Source organism: Oryctolagus cuniculus, chromosome 4 (genome assembly GCF_051225735.1).
Source record: "Oryctolagus cuniculus isolate XC-2025 breed Fujian yellow rabbit chromosome 4, ASM5122573v1, whole genome shotgun sequence".
Classification (NCBI taxonomy): domain Eukaryota; kingdom Metazoa; phylum Chordata; class Mammalia; order Lagomorpha; family Leporidae; genus Oryctolagus; species Oryctolagus cuniculus.
In genome coordinates, this window is record NC_142870.1 from 84678749 (window position 1) to 84700703 (window position 21955).

Consider the following 21955-nt stretch of genomic DNA (forward strand, 5'->3'; position numbering starts at 1 on the left):
ACTGGAACTGGCGTCACAGGCGGCCCAGGTGGCAGCTTTAGCCACTATGCCACGATGCTGGCCCTGCAAGGGGATTCTTAATGCCTTCTGAAAAGCAGGGCCTAAGTCAGCGAGTTTTATACGAGTCAGTGATTCTTCACTCAAGGATTTGGTTTTCAAAGTGCATTCCAGGTCAGGGCTGAAGCAGGCGGGAAAGCTGCGAGGATTGTCGGCGCTGTGCAGCTCCCCTCTGTAGCGCCTGCCGCCCGTCATTCCCGGAGCATAGGAACGCGGGCAAACACCCATGGCAGAGGGGGGTCGAGCGCCTGCCTCTGACAGCGTGCTCTGATCTGTCCGCAGCAGCCTTTCAGGCCACAGGGACACGGCATGGGCTTGCAGTCTAAACTTTGCTTTTCGTGAGTCTTAACTGAGCTGTCCTTCACATCCCATGTACTTCACCAGTGTAAGATTAACAAGTCAGTGGTTCCCAGCATGTTCCTGGAATTGCACAGCCATCACCATGATTTTAGGACATTTTTCTCACCCCATACCCTGTAGCCATCAGTGCTCAATCTTCCCACCCCCTCAGCCCTTCCGACCACTCTGCTAGTTCCTCCATGGATAGATTTGCCGAAGCTGGACATTCCCTAGAAATGGGATACCCAGTAGTGATGGACTAGTAGAAACACCCTGCCTGCCCACCCACAGTGGGTACATTCTGCATGTGCCTCAAGACATCCTGGTGGAGGGGAGCCCCTGTTGCCCACTGCTAGGACCACCTCATTGCCTCCCTCTCGTCACACTCCCCTTTCTCCCGCCATTCCCTCCCTCCGCTTCCTGGAATTGCCTCCCAAATAAACTGAAGTCCTCTGCTCTGAATCAGGAACCCACACTGGAACACCCTGAATGGGGACTTTTTTTTTTTTTTTTTTTTTTTTAAGATTTATTTATTTGAAAGAGTTACAGAGAGAGGTAGAGACAGGGAGAGGTCTTCCATCCTCTGATTCACTCCCCAAAAACTGGAGTTGAGCCAATGTAAAGCTGGGAGCCAGGAGCTTCTTCTAGATCTCCCTCATGGGTACAGGGGTCCAAGGACTTGGGCCTTCTTCCACTGCTTTCTAAGGTGCATTAGCAGGGAGCTGGGTTGAACTGAAAGTCATGCCCATATGCAAAGCTGACGCTGCAGGCGAAGGAAGTTGAGGTTTTTATCCAAGAAGCCCAGAGCCACGTGCATGTTCTTGATAGGTGAACAGGACAATCTGACAGTGAGCCAGAAATCTACCTACTGCCCTGTGTTTTAATAGCCCTCTCCCCTCTGCAGTCTATGGAGAAGCCAGGGATATCATTCAAACCTTGCACCCTCAGTAACCATTTATTGTATGTTGTGTTCAGTGCACTGTGCACACTTGAGGGTGAAGCGGAAGACATACAAGGAGGAAAGAGCTTTTGTCCAGAGACTCTCCTGTGAAGAGGAAACAACAGTTTTGTGCATTCTAAAAGCAAAGGGATGGGGCTGTTCACTCTCACTGCTGTGTAGTAGTCTAGAGTGGCTATATTACAAGCTACCTGTTCTAAGAATGGTGCTGCCATAGGCGTTCTGATAGAACTGTGTTATGATGGAACTGGCCAGTAAGTGACCACACCCATATGTGGCTATTAAGCACTTGAAATGTAGCCAGTGTGATTGAGGAAGTGAATTTTTATTTTTATTTAAGTATTTTTTTAAAGATTTATTTATATTTATTTATTTATTTATTTGAAAGAGTTACAGAGAGAGAGAGGGAGAGAGAGGTCGTCCATCTGCTGGTTCACTCCCCAAATGACCATAACAGCCGGAGCTGCGCTGACCCAAAGCCAGGAGCCAGGAATTTCTTCCATGCGGGTGCAGGGGCCCAAGCACTTGAGCCATCTTCTACTGCTTTTCCAGGCCATAGCAGAGAGCTGGATTGGAAGTGGAGCAGCAGGGTCTTGAACTGGCGCCCAAATGAGATGCCGGCACTGCTGGTGGCAGCTTTACCTGCTACACCACAGCGCCTGCCCCTAAGTATTTTTAAATATAGACAACCACAAGTGACTAGTGGCTACCTATTGGCCAGCAGAGTTATTTATAATACACACCTTTAAGTGAACGCTGTGTGCATTTCTGTGGAGTGTGCTCTATGTAGTAGAATGTTCCGTCATAGGACCCGCAGATTTCAGCGTCAGAAGACCTCAATCAATCTTACTTCTTTTCCTTTCTCTTCCATATGGATCTCTATAGGAAACACAAAGAAGAAATATATCCCCTTCAGTCTCATCACTTTGATTTCACAGGGGCTGAAACTGAATTGTGTGTATAGAGATGAGCCTGAGACTCCAGTCTTGTGACCCTCACGGGAGGTCGTGGTGAGGTGGAGGAGACTGTCCCCGCTCAGTCTTTCCCACGTCTTTCTGAGCAGTGGGAACTCCCCCTGATGCCAGGGGCCTTGACCAGCACGTGGCTCACAGTTAACAAGCTCTCATTTGTGGAACTGCGGGAGAGGGGTGTGAAGGTGCTGGCATCAAACCGAAGTATCTGCACATCCACTTACATCTGCATCTTCTCAGTAGAGGTAAGTGAGATCCTCCATTCTGCTGCTGACTGCAGGTGCAGGGGCCTCCCGGGGTGTCATGAGTCTGCGTCTGAATACATTCTCCCTCCTCCAAGTGCATCCAGTGCCTGGGCAGATTCTGGGAAGTGCTCCTTGGTACTTAGGGGAAAGGCTGGTGAGGTCTGCGCCTGAGCCCCCGGGGAGCACCTGCCAGGACAAGTGCTCCCAGCTTGCAGGAACACAGCTGGACAGACTGACGTCAGCATGTCGTTTGCTCTTTTTCTATCCCTAATCTCAGCCTCTTATCTGCACTGTACCCTTCTCTATTCTTTTATCTAAATTACGAAGTGTGCTGAGTGGCTGCCATAGTATTTTTATAGTGTGCGGCTAACTGTTGAGTCCCTCCCAGGACAGAATAAAAACAAACTGTTTGGTTTGCATATTCTAGATAATGCAGTTGGAGTTGCCATGGCTGTTGTTGCAATGATTGGAAAACAGCAGCAACCGAAGGAAGATTATTTTAGAGAGTCATTTTGGGAAATGCATTTCAAAAAACCCAGTGTTTCTAACTCTGGTTTTAGGCACTTGCTGTCATTTCTCTGACTGAAATGGAGTTTTAAGTTTTATTTTCTTAGTTTCTCAGCTACCAGGGAATACAGAAGTAGAACAACTATTTTAGGAAAATAGAATAGGATTTGTTACCTTCAGGCAAGACATGTGCTATGTCTGCTGCCACTCAGTCTTCCCTAATACTTGGCTGTTATTTGTACACACTCTCTACAGACTTGAACCCAGCACTCTCATAACACTGTCTAGAGATCAATGCTTGTCAGACTCCGTGTGTGTACAGATGATCCATGTGTCTCGTTAAAACGCAGATTCTGATTCCTTAGGTCTCGTGGGGCCTAAGCCTCTGCATTTCTCACAAGTCCATGGGTCATGCTGATCCTGCTCATCCAGGGACCACACTTGAAGTCGCAAGCTTGGGGACATCCTCAGAAGGTAACTGCTAAAGGTTAACAACCACCAACTGCCACTTGACCCAGCAGCCAGAGGACAGAATGGTGAGAGGTGGATGGGGACCGGAGGGGTGGAATTCACATTGATCATGCGTATATCTCTTCCACTTCTAAAGTATGTGACTAACAGTACTGAAACACATAGAATGTCTTATATGAATTAATAAAACCTGGAGTGTTTAAGGGATTCTTGAGTCCATGTAATATTCAGAAAAAACAAAAACCAGGAAGACGAGGACTTTTATGCAAAGGAACCCTGGTCAGTAAATGTAGCAGTGGCGGAATTTCCACTTGGTGACCACCAGCGCAGTCACTGCCTCAGGAGGTCACCGTGGGAGCTGGAACCACTCCACCACGTGGGGAACTGGAGGGCCAGGCAATTGTGCAGCTTCACTCACCACTCAGTACAAACGGAAGGAAACAGGCTTTTCATAATGGAGAGATCTGGCAGACATCACCTTAAACAACTGACCGCAATCTGGCGTCCCCCACAGTGTCACAGCCTGACACCCTGTGCTGCCTGAGGTGGTGTGACAGGTGCGCACGGTGTCACCTTTGACATGCTGACCCCTCCTCAGCCTAATCGTGAGAGAACAGTTAGACAATTCCAGACCTGGGCTCAATGATCAAATGCTGGACTGGGGGAAGCCCCACTGCGTTGGTATCATTAGAACGGCTGAGTATGTTTTAATACGGATGACAGATTAGATCATATAGTGTCGGTACAGCAGACGTGTGATTGCATCACTCTCCTTGGAGACACACTGATGCATTAGGAGTTAAGTGGCAGGAACCTGTTGCACTATCAAATGGTTAAGAGTACAAGAAAAAACTAATGTGGCAAAATGTTAACAATTGCAGGACCTTATCTAACGTCTGGAAAGAAAGGTAAGCGTTCCTTCATTTTCTGTAGATCTGAAATTTTTCCAAAACACTTTGGGGGGGCGGGGGGTAAGGGGACACTAAGTATTCAGTAAAATACCAGCAGGGCTCTGGAGTCACGTAGTGGAGTAGAGAGAACTGGGCCAGGAGAGAGAAGCAAATGGTTGTCATGATAAGGAGAAATGCTGCTCCTGTCTCTGCGGGCGCTTTGCCAGCCACTGCCCTTCAGGAAGCAGTGTTCTCCAGCCCCCATGGTGGCACGCATAGACTCGGCAGGACGCTGGGCTCTTTCTGCAGCAAGAACTGATACTGCCTCTAAACAATTACTCAGATGCAAATATTCAAGTACTGTATTCTATGTAATCGGCTCTTAGAAGGTACATGGTCTCTTTCTGTCTCTCACTGTCTACTCTGCCTGTCACACAAAAAAAAAAAAAAAAAAAAAAAAAAAAAAAAAGAAGGTACATGGTCTCTCGAGGCTGCTGTTGCGGTGCAGTGGGTTAAGCCACTGCTTGCAATGCCAGCATCTCATATTGGATTCCATATTGGATTCTGCATCCAGTCCAGCTTCCTGCTAATGCTCCTGGTAAAGCAGCAGATGATGGCTCAAGTACCTGGGCCCCTGCCACCCAAGTGGGAGACCTGATAGGGTTCTAGAGTCCCGGCTCCAGCCTGCCTAGCCCAGGCTGTTGTGGCTATTCAGGAAGTGAACCAGTGGATGGAAGATCTCTCTCTCTCTCCCTTTCAAATAAGTAACTTTAAAAAAAATAATGTAGGGGGAAGGTGTTGCAGTACCACATCCCATAGTCAGAGTGCCAATTCAAGTCCAGCCTGCTCTGCTTCTGATCCGGCTTCCTGTTAACGCATCCGGGGAGGCAGCAGATGATGGTTCAAGTGCTTGGGTTCCTGCCACCCACATGGGAGTCTCAGATTGAGTTCCAGGCTCCTGGCTTTGCCCTGGTGTAGTCCTGGTAGTTGTGGGCTTTTGGGGAGTGAATTAGTGGATGAACAATCTCTCTCTTTTCTCTCCCTCTCTCTCTTGTCTCTCTGTGCCTTTCAAGTAGATGAAAATAAAAAATTTTTAAAGATTTATTTATTTATTTGAGAGGTAGAGTTACAGACTGAGAGGGAAAGACAGAAAGGTCTTCCTTCCGTTGGTTCACTCCCCAAAAGGCCACAATAGCCAGAGCTGCGCTGATCTGAAGCCAGGAACCAGGTGCTTCTTCCGGATCTCCCATGTGGATGCAGGGGCCTAAGCACCTGGGACATCTTCTGCTTTCCCGGGCCACAGTAGAGAGCTGGATTGGAAGAGGAGCAGCCAGGACTAGAACCAGTGCCCATATGGGATGCCAGCACTGCAGGCGGAGGATTAACCTACTGCGCCACAGTACCGGCCCCAACAAAAATATTTTTTAATGCGGGGCTTTCCTTGTAGTCACATTTCAATGTCTGTCAATTGCATTGCCCTCTCGCAGTTTCTAAGCATCATAAAGTGTGTGAATTGTGGCAATCAGATGTTACAAATGAGGAACACGGTGAGGGAACAAAGTAAAGACCCCTTCACGGGGCCACACAGGGAGTTGCTGAGAGTCCAAGGTACAGCTGAGACCCCAACAGTCCTGCCACCTGTTCAGTCCCGGCACCCCAGCGTGTCCACCACAGGGTTGGTTAGGACTGGAAAAAGCCATGACTTCCAGATGCATTCTCCTGGAATCTACTCCCTTGGGCGAGTCCACCAGTCCAGCGCAGACTTGTCTTGAACATTGCTCTGTGAGTAGCAGCCACAAGCCGCTCCTCCAAGTAATGCATTTTACTCTGGAAACGGTGCACTTGCAGAGAAAGCTCGGGAGCTGCTGGCCGGTGCGCCCCCAGGCGCCTGGGATTTCTGGCCGCCACTCCTGAGGGCTGCCTGCCCGCTGGCTGCGGCCCTGGCTCCTCCGCAGGACAATGCACGAGTCGCACTGCCTCTGCCAACAGGAAATGCCTGTAGCAGTGACGTGACGCACAAGTGCTACGGTCCCCGTGTTAGCTTTTCTTTTTGGCCAACTCTGAACCATGGCCAGAGCGTTATCTTTGACCAACTCTGGGCAGCTGCCAGACCTCCAAGGACTCTGGAAAAGGAGCTGATTCACTTCCTGAGGCCTGGCCACGCACAGAGCCCCTGTGGGGGTACTGGGAGGTGTTGGTGAAAAGATACAACACTAAGAGTCCCCTAGAGATGAGGTCCTGCTGCCCTCATGACTGGGCTGCAGGCTCTGTCTCTCTGTCTCTCACCTCCTCGCCCACCTGAGCCGCAGCCCCTCTGCTATTTGCCTTTCTCCACAGGCCTATCTCTTCCCACCTCTAAGAGAGCCTTCGCAGGGCTGCCCCTTTCTTGATAAAATTCTGAATAGTTTTGGTACAGAAGGGAAATTCCTCAACATAACAGAGGTCATTTATGGCAAAACCCACAGCCAGCATCAGAATTCACGGGCAGAAACCGAAAGCTTTTCCTCTAAGAACCAGTACAAGGCGAAGACGCCCAGTCTCGCTGCTTCCGCTCAGTGCAGCACTGGGAGTGCCGGCAGGGCAATCAGACAAGAAACAGAAACGTAAGGTTCCAAGAAGGAAAAGTGCCTCTAACTGAAGATAACGTATCCTATATGTAGAAGACTCCACCAAAAAAACTGTCAGAGCCAAGAAATTAATTCAATAAAGTTGCAGGATATAAAATCAACCTATAAAAATCTGTGGCGTTTCTACACATCATGACCAAGTCAAAAAAGAAATGAAGAAAACAATCCCATTTACAGCAGAGTTTAAAAAAAAAAAAAAAAGGAGTGATTTAACCAAGGAGACAGAAGGCCTGTCTACCGAAACCTGCCTACTGAGAAGGCTGATGAAAGAGACTGAAGAGGGCACAAGTGGACAGAAAGATAATCTGTGTCCATGGATGGAAGGGTACTGTTAAAATGCCCGTAACGACAGAACGCAAATCTCCATCAAAATCCCAAAGGCATTCTTCACAGAACTAGGGTGAAAAATCCTAAAATTCTTATGGCCCTACAAAAGACCCTGACTAGACAGAGCAGTGTGAGAACAAAAGTTGCAGGTATCACACTTCCCTATTTAAAGTGATACTACATTGATTATTGGTTAGAGCCCTTGTCTACACCAGCAGAAAAGTGGTCTTTCTACTTTTAACTTGTTGAACTCAGGATGGCACTGTGGCGTAGCGCATAAAGCTGCTGCCTGCTATGTCGGCATCCTATGTGGGCGTTGGTTTGAGTTCCAGCTGCTCCACTTCCCATCTAGCTTCCTGCTAATGACCTGGGAAGTCAGCCAAGAATGGCCCACTGTGGGTATTTGGGGAGTGAACCAGCAGATGGAAGTGCTCTCCTCCCCTCCCCCGCCCCGCCCTGCCCCGACTCTGTAACTCTACCTTTCAAATAAATAAATCTTAAAAAAAAAAAAAAGTGTTGAACTCTTCATTTAATGGAGGATTACGCCTGTGATTATAAAGTAAATTAAAAATGTTATCGTTGGGTCCGGCACTGTGGAGTAGTAAGTTAACACCCTGGCCTGAAGTGCCAGATTCCCATATGGGCATCAGTTCAAGACCCAGCTGCTCCACTTCCGATCCAGCTCTCTGCTGTGGCCTGGGAAAGCAGTAGAAGATGGTCCAAGTCCTTGGGCCCCTGCACCCGCATGGGAGACCCAGAAGAAGCTCCTGGCTCCTGGCTTCAGATCTGCACAGCTCTGGCTGTTGCAGCCAATTGGGGAGTGAACCAATGTATGGAAGACTCTCTCTCTCTCTCTCTCTCTCTCTCTCTCTCTCTGCCCCCCCCTTCCCTCCCTCCCTTCCTCCCTCCCTTCCTGCCTCTCCTCTCTCTGTGTAACTCTGACTTTCAAATAAATAAATAAAAGTGTTATCGCAAAAATTAAAAGGAAGGATGAGAAAGGAAAGTGTTATATTGTCTTAGAATTGCATCTATTGCGCCAGCCCTGGTGAACTCATTTTCAACAAAAGCACTCAAAGACACAACGAGGAAAGGATAGTCTCTTCAACAAATGGTGCTAGGTAAGCTGTATTTCCACTCTTTTTTTTTTTTTTTTAAGAGAGAATTATTTATTTGAAAGGCAGAGTTAGAGAGAGAGATTGGGAGAGACAGGTTTTCCATCTGCTGGTTCACTTCCCAAAGCCAGGAACTTCATTCAGGTCTCCCACATGGGTGGCAGGGACCCAGGCACTTGTCATCTGCTTTCCCAGGTGCATAAGCAGGGAGCTGGATCAGAAATGGAGCGGCCAGGACTCGAACCAGTGCTCATATGGGATGCCGGTGTCATAGGCATCAGCCTAATCTGTGGTGCCACAAAGTCAGCCCCTGAATTTCCACTTTCAAAGAAATAATGCTGAACCCTTATCTTACACTACAGACAAAAACGAACTCAAAATGGAGAAAAGCCCTAAATGGGACCTGAAACCATCAAACTCCTGGAAGAAAATGAAGGGGAGAAACCCTTGCTATTGGCTTTGGCACTGAAATCTTGACTATCACAACAAAACCTCAGGCTGTAAAAGCAAAAACAAATGAGACTACCTCGACCTCAAACACTTCCATACAGCAAAGGAAACCATCAACAAAATGAAAAGGCAGTCCACACACTGGGGAAAGTATCTGCAAGCTGTGCATCAGATGAGGTGTTCACATTTAAGATATATAAAGAACTCATACAACTCAATAGCAAGAGAATGCATAACCTGATTTAAAATGAGGCAAAGGATTTGAATAGATATTTCTCAGAAGACAACATAAGCACGGCCACCGAGCGTATAAAAAGGTGCTCAGCACCACTGACCATCAGGGGAATGTAAAACTGAACCACTGTGCGACGCCACCTCAGGGCCATCAGGAGAGGTGCTCTCGCAAAGACAAGAAGAGCTGGCGTGGCGTGCAAAGGGAAAGCCTGCACACTTGTGGTGGGACACCGTGTATGCGGCCATTGTGGGAAACAGTACGGAGGGTCCCCAAGAAATTAAAGAAACTTCCACGTGACCTGGCAACTCTTCTTCCGGACACACCCAAAAGATAGGCAACCACCGCCCCGTAGAGACACCTGTACTCCCTCGTTCCTTGTGGCGTTTTTCACAATCGAGGAGATTATGGGTTATCTGAGTAGGTCATAAATGGAATCGTAGGGGTCCTTGCAAGAGGGAGAGATGGGCAGAGATGTGACCCGCGCAGAAGAGAAGGCAAAGTGACCGTGAAGGCAGAGACTGCTGGCAGCCACTGGCAGCTGCAAGAGGCAGGACAAGGAGCAGCCTCTGCACCCCCACCCCCACCCCCAGCAGGAGTGCAGCTCTGCTCACACCTGTGTCTTGGTCCAGTAACACTCATCTCAGACTCTAGGCTTACAAAACTGTTGAGGGGAGGGGAGGCCTGGTGCTGGGGCACCACGGGTTAAAGCCCCAGCCTGCAGCGCCAGCATCCCATATGGGTGCTGGTTTGAGTCCCAGCTGCTCCACTTCTGATCCAGCTTCCTGCTGAGAAAGCCGTAGAAGATGGCCCAAGTGCTTGGGCCCCTGCACCCATGTGGGAGACCCAGAAGAAGCTTCTGGCTCCTGACTTCAGATCGGCTCAGCTCTGGCCATTGTAGCCATTTGGGGAGTGAACCAGTGGATGGAAGACCTCTCTACCTCTCTCTCTGTAAGTCTTTGAAATAAATAAAATAAATCTTTTCTAAAAATAGTTTGAGGGACTCACTTCTGCTGTTTTAAGCCACTTCAGTGCGTGGTAATTTGAGACAGCAGCCACAGCAAACCAAGGACTCCTGTGCAGAGCACCGGCTCTGGTTGTTCTGCCTTTTGACAGGTGGACTGGTTCCGACTAGACCCATGGGTCGCACTGCCCCGCTGCTCAGGCAGGGGGCTCTCGGGAAAGGACTTACTCTCTTAGACTAACAGCCTTCAGTCCTGGTTCCTTTCCTCCAAAGGGACCCGTAACTGAATTTCCAGATGACTATCAGACTTTTGTGTTGGGTGGGTGCACATGTTCAGATTTTTCAAGGGTGAAGGTTTTTGTTTTTGTTTCAGATTTTTTAAGAGGTCACAGAAATTTTTTTTTTAAAGATTTATTTATTTGAAAGAGTTTCACAGAGAGAGAGGAGAGAGAAGTCTTCCATCCACTGGTTCACTCCCCAGATGGCCACAACGGCTGGAGCTGCACTGATACAAAGCCAGGAGCCAGGAGCTTCTTGCAAGTCTCCCACTCAAGTGCAAGGGCCCAAGGACGTGGCCATCTTTCACTGCTTTTCCAGGCCATAGTAGAGAGCAGGATCAGAAGAAGAGCAGCCGGGACTCAAACCAGCAGCCATATGGGATGCCGGCACTGGAGGTGGCAGCTTTATCCGCTATGCCACAGTGCTGGCCCCATAGAAAATTTTAAGAACCATTTTTCTGGGGCCAGCACTGTGGCACTGCAGGTTAAAGCCCCGGCCTGCAGCACTGGCATCCTATATGGGCGCAAGATCAAGTCCTGGCTGCTCCTCTTCTGATCCAGCTCCCTTCTACTGTGCTGGGGAAAGCAGCAGAAGATGGCCCAAGTGCTTGGGCCCCTGCACCCGTGTGGGAGACCCGGAAGAAGCTCCTGGCTCCTGGCTTCAGATCAGCTCAGCTATGGTCATTGCGGCTATTTGGGGAGTGAACCAGCGGATGGAAAACCTTTTTCTGTCTTCACGTCTCTCTGTAACTCTTTTAAATAAATAAAATATTTTTTAAAAAATAACCATTATTCTAAGAAAAAACAGTTGAGGTACATAAACTTGGTCCAGGGTATGTGAGGAGGAACAAATGGATTAAAAAAATATTTTTTGGCCGGCGCCGCGGCTCACTAGGCTAATCCTCTGCCTTGCGGTGCCGGCACACCGGGTTCTAGTCCCGGTCGGGCACCGGATTCTGTCCCGGTTGCCCCTCTTCCAGGCCAGCTCTCTGCTGTGGCCCGGGAAGGCAGTGGAGGATGGCCCAAGTGCTTGGGCCCTGCACCCCATGGGAGACCAGGATAAGTACCTGGCTCCTGCCATCGGATCAGCACAGTGCGCTGGCCGCAGCGCGCTGGCCGCGGCGGCCATTGGAGGATGAACCAACGGTAAAGGAAGACCTTTCTCTCTGTCTCTCTCACTATCCACTCTGCCCATCAAAAAATAAAAATTAAAAAATTAAAAAAAATATTTTTAAATGTATTTGAGAGGCCAAGAAAGACGGAAAGGGCTCCCCATCTGTTGGTTCGCTCCCCAGCTGTCCACAGCTGGGAGCCAGGAACTCGATCCAGGACTCCCCATGGGTGGAGGAAGCTGACTACTTGGGCCATCAGTCTTGTCTCCCAGGGCCTGCGTTGGCAGGAGCCAGGGGCGGGCATCAAACTGAGGCACAGCAACAGGAGACATGCGTGGTGTCTTCACTGCAGGCCAGATGCCACCGTGGAGCAACTCTGAGGTGCAGGCCCGGTCTCTGGGGGCTCACGCTAACCTGAGAGAGGGGAGACACCCTAGACAGCGGCTCAAATTAACTGTGGTTCGGTCAGCGGACGGCACAGCTCTCCGTGCTGTGGCGACAGCATCACTAGGGTGATCACTGGAGCCCAGGACCCAGGCACTCCCTGGCCGGCGTCGGAGGGAAGCAGAGGCCTCCCGGACGGACGCAGCACAGGCGTATCCGCCCTGAGCTTCAGTGGGGCAGGCCTGGCTCAGCCACCTGAAACCTGCACCACCTGTTGAACCCTCTAACCATGCTCTCACCGGTTCCCATTCCTGTCACTCCATCCTCGTCATCTGAGTAGCTCAAGTTGGCCTCTTTACCGTTACTTGTTCCCTTGCTATGCAATGTGAGCTCCAGGAGGGCAGGTACCCTGTCTGTTCCTCTCAACCACGTGTCCCCAGCTCCCAGTTCAGGGCCCGCACCTGGTCCATGCAGGCTGCTGTAGCAACGCAGCTCAGGCTGGGTGGCTTGCCAGCAGCAGAACTGAGCATGCTCTGCTCTGCAGGCTGCCCGTCCGAGACCAAGACACTGGCAGGCCTGGTGTCTGGGTTCCGGTTTGCAGAGACTTCTGGCTGTGTCTCCTGCCCTCCTGATGCAGTCACCCCTCAAGGGCCCCTCTCCTGATACTGACAAGCTGGCGATTAGGCTTCAGCCTGTGGGGTTTGAGGGGACACAACATTCAGACCACAGCAAAGCCCGACATACCATAGAGCACTCATTTCTCCCATGAGTGGTCGTAACTTTTAAAAATACAGGAATTGGGGCTGGCCACTTGGCACAGCGGCGTAAGTTGCCTCTGCGGATGCCTGCATCCCAGATCAGAGTGCCAGGCTCCTCCCCTTTCGATCCTGCTTCCTGTTGATGTGTACCCTGGGGGACACCAGCAGATGCCTCAATTACGTGGGGTCCTTCACATGGGAGACCTGGTTGGAGTTCTGAGCTCCTGGCTTCAGCCTGGCCCAGCCCTGGCTGTTGTGGGCATTTAGGGAGTCAAGCCGTGGATGGAAGATCTCCCTGTCTCTTTTTAAAATAAATTGAAAATAAAAGTCTTGAAAAATACTTTTTAAAAGTATGAACCCATAAAACAGTGTGTCCACTTTGGAGAATGGTCTTGGAAGTCCCTAGGAAGGTTAATAAACATGGTGTCAGCATATGACCCAGTCATTCCACTCCACGGCATGTACCCAAGAGAAATGGAAACCCGTGTGCACACAGAGGCTCACAGACAGATGTCCCACAGCAGCAGGACTCCTGAGAGCCAAAGGGTGACAGCTGGCGGAGGAACGGAACGTGGTCCACGCACAGTGTGTGAATCTCCGGCCATCAAAAGGCGTGAGGCACAGACGCCTCCTGCAGCATTGACTGGCCCAAAAGCACCAGGCTCAGTGACAGCAGTAGTCACCCAAGGGACACCATGGGAAGACTCCGTGCGTATGGAGCCGGAATGGGGGGGTCCAGGAGACAGAGGGTGCACGTGCGATTCCCAGGCTTGGAGCCTTGACAGGTGGTGGAGGTGAACAGCCTACGAGTAGAGTCGATTCTGAGGGGTGGGTGATGAAAGTGTTAGTGGCGCGGCTGCACAGCTCCACAGAGACTAAAAACCCCTGAACTGTCCACTTTGAAAGGGTGAACACCGCAACGCTGTTTGCGAACAGTGAAATGAGAGTCGTGTCTTGCTTTCAGCACACCAAAATCAGTAAGCAACATTTGACAATAATAGTGTGTCTTCACGAAAAACAGCACGCGCCCGGATTTGGGGCGTGGCGGGGCGGTGGGGTGGGGTGGGGGGGTGGAGGATTCCAAAGACCCCGGCTCCCGGGGCTGCGGGGCGCGGTCTGCGATGGCGTCCGAAAGCCCGGCTTGGGTGACGGGATGCGGGCGGACGGTGCCCCCGACCACTTAAGAGGGGGACGAGAGGCAGATGTCGGGACGACCCGGTCCTCGGCTCGTTGGCTCCTTCCTTCCTGGCCCCGGCCCCGGTCCCACGGAGCTGGGGGCCCGCAGGCGCAAGGGTGTGTGTGTATTGTGTGGCTGAGGGAGCGCGGGGAAGGGGAAGGGACTAAGTGCCAGGCTGCGGCCGGCAGCGGCCCGCCCAGCTCCGGCCCCGCGGTTTGGGAGTGGGTGACCGCGAAGGGGCCGTGGGAGCCGGCGCCGCCGCACCCGTGTCGGGCCGGGGGCCGCAGCCTTTGTGCGAAGGCCGCTTCCGGCTCCCGCCGCTGGGGGGCGGCCTCTGCCCCGCCGACCCCCGACAATAGCGAGAGGGCTGGGAAGCCGCGCGGTCCCGGAAACTTTTCCCCGGTGCCTTCGCCGCCGCTGCCTGCGCCCGGGAGCGCGGAGCGGGCGCGCCCATCTCGGCCCGCGCCCGGTGCGCTCGCCGGGGCCGCAGAAGGGGGCGCGGGACGGCGGCGCCCGGGCTGTCCGCGGCGAGTCTTGGCCACGCGGGCGGCTCGGCACAGGGCCGGGCCATGGGGGAGGTGCCCAGCTCCGCGCCCGCGCCCGCGCTCTGGGACTGGGAATACCTGGACCGCTGCTTCGCCCGCCACCGCGTCTGCATCTCCTTCGGCCTCTGGATCTGCGCCGCCTCCTGCTGGATCGCCGCCCACGCGCTGTAAGGGTCCCCGGGCCCGCGGCGCGCTGTGGAGTGGGGGGAGGGCGTTGCTCCCTCGTGGAGACCCGGAGGAAGCGGCGGATCGCGGGGGTGGACGGGGCAACCCAGTTGCAGGATCGCAGCGAGCACTTCTCTGTAAACTGAAGTCGGATACTTAGCCGGATTCCACGCGCCGGGAGGCTGGGCTGTGAGCCAACACGAGGAGGCTGGGTGGTGCAGTGGATAGGGCCCTGGACTGGAAACCACGGGTCCTGTGTCCTATTGTCAGCTCTTTCCCTGTGACTCGCTGGGCAAGTTATACAACCTTTGGGCCTCCTGTGACCGGGGATAATACCTTATAGGATAAATGGAAGGCTTAAATGGCAGTACCTGCAAAACACTTAATAAGTGCTTGTTAAACATCGCTCCTGTTGATACAACTATGCCATTAACCCTGGGAGACCTCCCCCTGTCCTCTCAATTTGCCCAAGGCCTTCTTAACTGGGAAGGGGTGTGGCAACGCCCTGACTCTGGCCACAGCCTTTGCTGCACCTGCAGTGGGTTGGCCAAGTGCTCCTCATAGCCTGGGCTGTAGGGATGAGCTCTCCAGTTGCAGAAATCCACAAGGCAATGCCCAGTATGGTGCCACCTAAGTGTTCCCTGGAAGGGAGAGAGGACCAGCACCTTGGCACCCGGTGGGCAGTCCCTGATGGTGTTTCAAAGTGCAGTGACTGGAGCATGAATAAAGACACCTGGAACAGTCCCTGTGGGCCAGCTGTGGCACTTTTTTTTTTTTTTTAATTTGAAAGGCAGAGTTACAGAGAGGCAGAAGCAGAGAGAGAGAGAGAGAGAGAGAGAGGTCTTCCATCCACTGCTTCACTCCCCAGATGGCTGTAATGGCCAGAGCTGCGCCAGTCCAAAGCCAGGCACCAAGAGCTTCTTCCGGGTCTGCTTCATGGGTGCAGAGGCCCAAGGACTTGGGCTGTCTTTCCTAAGCCATAGCAGAGAGCTGGCTCAGAAGTGGAGCAGCCTGGACTCAAACCAGCGTACATATGGGATGCCGACACTGCAGGCAGTGGCTTTACCCACTACGCCACAGCGCCTGCCCCCAGGTGTGGCATTCATTAACTCCTTCTGGCCTGGCCTGGCCCAACCCTGGGAGATAGGTGCTAGTGCTCCCCATCTGCTGAGGAGGCGCACTCAGGGTCTGAGGGGTTAAATGACTTGGCCGAGTGAAAGGAAAGAGCAAAAGCCCCGACCCTATTAAAGGGGCAGGCTTGTCAGGGTTAAATTCCGCTGGTCCCAGGGTGGACTGCAGGTGCATCGTCACCCTCTGCGGTCAGCACTGCCAGGCCCGGCACAGCTGTGGAATCTCAGGCCTGGACAGGTTAACCAGCCGGCCAGCCTGAGAACCAGCTCTGCTTCTTCACCCTGCCTGGCGCTGGACATACCTGCTTGTTAGGGGACCTCGCTGGCCCTGACTGTCCCCTTATCTTTGTAAGTGGTGTAGGGGCTGCACTGAAGTCATCCGTGACCCCTGGCCCCTGGGAGCTGAGGAAACGCTGAGAGCGACGGATGCAGAGCGAAAATGCCACCCATGAGGCCAGAGACCTGCCGTCCACTCAGCTGAGCTCCGGGGGCCGGGCGTTCTCTTCTCTCAGAAGAGTGGTGGAAAGCACTGATGCTCCTCTGGCCCCACTCCGAGTTTCTCATTGGAGAGTCTTCACTCTTGGGCCTTGAGCTGCTTTCAGGAGTCCAGGTTGATGTTCCCAGTGGGAGCTGGGAGCGCAGACGGAGCTCGAGCGGTCAGGTGGGGAAGTGACTAGGGACCCAGTAGCCTCCGTGCTCATCCTGTGTTCCCCGGGCCGGCGCTCAGAACCAGTGCTACTGGTGTGGAGTGAGCACAGCCCCTGGTTAAAGGAAGCTAGGGCGGCCACGATTGTGCCTCAGTTTCTCCGTAGGCATGAAGCCGGGAGACATATACCATGAACCACCGCTGAGTTCCAGTCCATGGTGCTGACAGAAGAGCTTGGGCCCCTCCGGCCCGCCTGCCCTGCCCACGCGTGCCTGTTCCTGGGTGTGTGCGGAGTCTGGAGGAAGGCTGGCAGCGGGGGCTCAGGGGGAGGTCAGCTCCCAGCTCTCCCCGCATGTGAACAACGTGCTTAGCTTGGACCCAGGCCAGCAGAAGCCGTGCCGCCCCCACCGCGTGTGCGGATTGAAAGGATCTCACTTTCATTTCAGACAAACAAGGTGCCTCTTGGATACCGACGGGCAGCTCCGCAGTGACCTGCAGTGGCCAAGCTACTTTCCTAACCCCCCTATTTCCCTTTCGAAGAAAAAAATAGATCCAGCCTGGCAGCTAGGCTGTGCGCGCAGGTGCTGGCTCCGCAGCCGGAGCCGGCCTGGTCTGGAGGAGGAAGGTCTGTCTTCCTCGTGGCAAAGGCGGTGTCCTCACCTTTCATGAGCTGTGGCTCCTGCCATGGCCAGGGACCAAGTTCAAAACCACCTGCTGAACCCCCGGGGTGGGGATGGGGGAGTGCTTTCCAGGCACCTGCTCGGGCCTGTGCCCAGCCTCACACCCTTGTCCCCCCAGGCTGCTCTACCTGCGATGCACAAGGAGAGGCAGACGGGAGCAGTCGGCGCTGTGTGCTGCGTGCTGCCTCCTGGCCAGCCTGTGCGACACCGTCGGGGCCGTCCTGGCCAGACAGCTCACCATCCAGGTATGTTGGCGCTGAGACCAGCGCAGGCCTGGCTTTCCTTTCTCGGCTGCAGCCATCCTGGCTCCTGTCCTGTTCCTTCAACATTCGAGGCACAGTTCAGTCTCAGGGCCTTGCCCTGGGGGTCTTTCTGCCCCCTTCCGATGCTGCTGAGCCTTCATCCGCATGGTTCCCCACTCACCTCCGTCCTTCTCCGCTCAGGAAGCCTTGCCTGTGTGAGATCATGCTGCGCCTCTTCTGCGAGCACTCTGGGTCACCTGTTCCTGCTCGGTTTCCCACGCTTACCCTGACACTCGGTGCTCTTTACTTTTGTCTGTGAACCCCACCGGCATGCTGGCAGCACCATGAGGGCGAGGACTTTCATCACTGCTGTCCCCCGTCACCTGAAGCAGCACACCACGCACGCTCGATGACCCTGCCGTTGCTCTCACCATGTTTAGAGCCCCGAGCGCCCCCAGCTAATGTAGCACTGCCTGGATCCCGCCCCGGGTGGCAGCGCAGGCTTTGGAGCAAGTGAGAAGCAGTTTCATGTTTCCCAAAAGTCCATGAACCTTAACAGAACAGTCCTGTCCCAAAACACACATCCCCAGGAAATCTTGGTGGGCCTCCCTGCAGAGGCATCCATGGGGCTTGTCGTGCCCTTGTGCCCAGCCCTGCAGATTTGGAGAGTTCTGGACTCTGCTTGTGCAGTAGCTTCTCAGAGGCAGGTCATTCCCGTTGGCTGATAGGATATGATAAGGGCCAGCCTAAGCCCAGTAACAACACCTGACATTGATTAAAAACTTGACTCCATACTTGGTACTAAGGACCTTGCATGTGTTGATGTCTTATACCCTGAGAGCACTCCCCCAGGGGCAGGTGTATTCCTTCTCCTTGTCCTTGTTTCACAAGTTTGGAAACTCCAACGGAAAGGGGTTAAACGTTCAGAACTTGCCTGAAGTCATCCCTCCTCCCCCAAGTAGCAGTGCCAGGATGCAAACTCCAGACACCTGCTCTTGACCTCTGACTCCGCTGGTGCCCGTGCAGGGAGTGTGCGCGCCTCTGGCCCAGGAGCTTTCCTAGTGCTGTCCCCAGTGAGCCGCCTGATGGCCTTTGGGAGGTACTGGTGGTGTTGGGCCTCTTGACCAATGAAGAAGCTGAGGCCAAAGTCACACAGCGTAGACTCTTCCCGCAGTGGGAAGCGGAAGGCAGAGTTCTCTTCTCACCTCCGCCAGTGGGCCTCCATATAGCTTTGTATCAGACACTTACTTATTTTTTATTTTCATTGTATTTGAGAGACACAGAGGCGGGGATAGAGAGAGACAGAGAGATAGATCTTCCATCCACTAGTTTACCCCCACCCAGAAATTCCCACAACAGCCCTTGCATGGCCCAGAACTTCGGGTCTTCCCTGTCGCTAGCAAGGACCTAAATCCCTGAGCCATCGTCTGCTGCTTTCCACATTAGCAGGAAGCTGAGTCAGAGCAGAGCCAGACTCAGACCAGGTCCCCCGATGTGGAATGCAGCATCGCACGTGGCGTTTCAGCCACTGCACCAGACGCGCACCCAGGATCACGCACCCAGACACCCAGATGGAGATGATAACGGCCCCTTCCCGGCTTGGTGGGAGGCGCCACCTCGCAATGCATGTGGAGGTGCTGCATCGGTGTGATGCCTAAGGGGGAGGGGACCCAGGTGACAGGCGCTGGATGGCCTGGAAAAGACGCTGGGACACCAACGCTCCACTTCCCTTTGCTCCCAGGTTTTCACTGGTGCCTACCTAGCAGCCATTGATTTAGCGAACTTCGTGTTCATTCTCTTCCCAGTCTGCGGATCCAAGGTCAAGTCTCATTCGGGTGAGTGTGTGGCCGTCTGTCCCTAGCTTCATCCACCCGTTCATTCATGGGAACCCTAAGTGCCTGCTCCTCATCACGCCCTGAGCCAAGCCCTTGCCAGGCACTGAAGAATGAATGTGGCCCCGACCTCAGCCCAGGGCCCTAAACAGTCAAGCTGCTGGCTCGGGAGTGTGGGCACGTGGTGGGCTACCAGAGGCCGGGAGGGGGCTGCAGGTTTCAGAGAAACACATGATAGCGGACTGCAGGCAAGGATGTTCCAGGCGCACGAAGGCCAAAAAGGGAGGCTGGGGTGTGGCTTTGGGGGTTGATCAGTGATAATTTAGCCTGCAAGTCTGGGGTGGGCAAGCAGAACCCCATGACTTCTGGACGCCAGGAATAGGCACAGACCATGGCAGCCAGGGCAAGGACCAGAAGTGACAGAGGTGGGATGAGCAGCTCTGAGTCCATGGGGCAGGAGTGGCCTTGGACTTCATCCCCACGGAGGGAATGCCCACCTCACCCCTCAGCTTCCTAGTGCTGCCAGGAGAGAGGTCGTTAGACCTGCTCAGGGGAGGCTAAATGTCAAGGAAACGTCCAAAGATGCTGCTGTGGCTGCTCACCCTGCTCCGAGTTCAGGTGCTTGGGCGCACACACATCTGCTCACTGATGCATTCGCCAGGCTCCTGGGGCTGGCAGAAGCTGCTAGGGCAGGAGCCTGCCTAGGGGCTAGGCTAGGTAAGGTTCTGCCGTGTGCCAGGTCTGTGTGGTGAAAGACAAGGTCACCCCTGCCTGGGGCAGGAGAAGTGCCAGGTACAGGGCTGGGAGGGGTGGGTGGTGACCAGCGTCCCCCTACCCCGCTCCGGGGCCTTGAAGGGGCGGAGCTGAGCAGCCAGGGAGGCCTCCCGCCTGAGTGACCACTTCTCCCCTAGGAGAGTCCTGGGTTCCAGGAGCCATGTGGGATTCTGTTGTCTCTTGCAGGTGGGAACACCCGAGAGAAGAAGAGGAGGCGGCGCCTCAGGGCCAGTGTCTTTGCCCTGGCCCTGCCCTTGAGCCTGGGCCCAGGCTGGGCTCTGTGGGCTGCTGTCCCCAAGGCCTCCGCCCTGGTGCGGGGGCCGCAGCGGAGGCTGCTGGGAAGCCTGCTGCAGGTGAGGCTGAGTGGCTGTGGGCAAGACTCAGGGCCGTGCAGGTCCCTTCCGCCGTGGTTTCTCCAAATGCCCCAGGTGGGAGGAAGGGGCTTGGGGCAGGCAGGCTTGACCGTTGTTGGGGGAAAGCCAGGGAACAGTCTCCGCAGAAAACTGAGAGTGGATCCCTCTTTCTCACAGGACGACGCTGAAATCCTCGGCTACCTGCTGGGTGTCGTCGCTGCCCTTGGCTCCTGGGCTACCCAGATCCCCCAACTCTCCAGAATTGTAAGGCTGGGGCAGGGCTGGGAGCGTGGGTCACGGGGCAGGTCTTAGGGCATCTGGGAGCATCCTGGAAGCCCCAGGTCATGGGGCGGGGTGTGTGTGCACCCCACGCACACCCTTAGGCTTCTCTGAGGAGCCCCCAGGTATGGCAGCTGCCAGGGTCTGTGTGCAGAGTGGCAGCTGGCCCCAGGGAGTCCTGGGCCACGTGGGGAGCCCGCTGCCTGCATCCCCGCTCCTTGGAGCAAATGGCAAGCAGGCAGGGCATGAAGACTCTGGGGTGCATGCAGGTGAGAGGGTGGCCCCCGCCAGTGCTGGGCTTCCCTGTGGCTCAGGCAAAGCATTTCGGTGCTTTAGAAAGTCTAAGCGGCGTCAGCTGTTGCCAGACAGGGAGACGAGGCTCCTGCGCTGTCCGTGATGCGGGGTGGAGCGTGTTTACCCTGCTGGGCCAGGGTGGCTAGCAGCTGTCGCGCCAGCTCCCCGGGGTGGGGGTGGGGGGGTTCAGGAGGTGGAGGCCAGGGAAAGGCAGCCGACAGGAAGCCCGAGCACTGGCGAGATGCTGTGTGGACGTGTGAAATCAGCTCTGCAGGCACTTCTGAGACAGCTGCTCCTGTCTCTCTGATGGGAACCGTGGCCACATGTCCCACCATGAATGTTGCAGCCCAGCATTTATTTTTGAAAGACAAAGTGAGAGAGAGAGAGGAAGAGACAGAGAGAGTGATCTTCCATCTGCTCGTTCACTCCCCCGGGGCTGGACCAGACAGGAGCCAGGAGCCAGGAGCCAGGAATTCTACCTGAGTCTCTCACGTGGGTGACAGGGGCCCAAGTACTTCAGTCAGCTCCTGCTGCTTCCCAGCGGCATTAGCAGAGAGCTGGACTGGAATCAGAACAGCCGAGACTCAAACCGGCGATCTCATGTGGGATGCTGGTGTCACGAGCAGAGGCTTAACCCCGCGTCACAGGGCCCACCCCATGCCCGCCATTTAGTCTACAGACTCTGTAACCCCAGAGCCTCATGATTTAGCGGTGGTTCCTTGGGAAGAGGACTGGGGATGGCGGGTGACCAGTGACCTGAGGCTTCAGCCTGCGCTCTGACCGCCGGAAGCCTTGCTGGCCTGTGTTTGCAGCAGGTTCCTATCATCAGACTTAGAAGGGCAACGGGGAGCCCTGGGCTCGGCTCAGCAGCCCCTGGGGGTGACTCTCCAGGTAGCCTAGGGGCTGGGAGCTAGTGCGGTCCCCTCACCACTGGGCAAGTATTCGATTCCTTGGACTGCAATAGCAAAGTCCCACAGACCTTGAACCTCAGAACTGCATTGTCTCAGGAGCAGGCGTTGTAGCCCAGCGGGTTAAACCAGCACTTGTGACACCAGCATCCCATAGCTAAGCTCCAGTTTGAGTCCCGGCTGTTCCACTTCTGGTCCAGCTCCCTGCTAATGCACCTGCGAAAGCAGAAGATGGCCCAAGTGCTTGC

At 54.1% G+C, this 21955-nt stretch overlaps 1 protein-coding gene and 1 long non-coding RNA gene across 15 annotated transcripts in view; one reads left to right on the top strand and one right to left on the bottom strand.

Annotated features, from left to right (window-relative positions):
- Positions 1–1658: 1658 nt before the first annotated feature.
- Positions 1659–15047, bottom strand: LOC138849314 (uncharacterized). Its single transcript, XR_011387991.2, has 3 exons — positions 14483–15047; positions 2098–2233; positions 1659–1920 (listed from the first exon to the last, which is right to left on the bottom strand). It is a non-coding gene; the product is annotated as an uncharacterized LOC138849314 (long non-coding RNA).
- The window catches only part of TMEM44 (transmembrane protein 44), a 49527-nt gene continuing 31837 nt past the window's right edge, over positions 4266–21955 (top strand). For 4 of the 14 annotated variants that reach the window (XR_016232453.1, XR_016232454.1, XM_089330818.1 and 1 more), the window contains exons 1-5: positions 13737–13975; positions 17144–17270; positions 19009–19102; positions 20060–20226; positions 20404–20490. Coding sequence is in view for 9 of the 14 variants with exons in the window: in XM_089330818.1 (XP_089186944.1) it covers positions 13836–13975; positions 17144–17270; positions 19009–19102; positions 20060–20226; positions 20404–20490 (615 nt within the window). In the remaining 5 variants the exon portion in view is untranslated. Of the gene's footprint in view, positions 4457–13732; positions 13976–14246; positions 14572–17143; positions 17271–19008; positions 19103–20059; positions 20227–20403; positions 20491–21955 lie in introns of those variants that run through there. The other 10 variants (XR_016232455.1, XR_016232456.1, XM_089330819.1 and 7 more) reach the window with 6 other exon arrangements.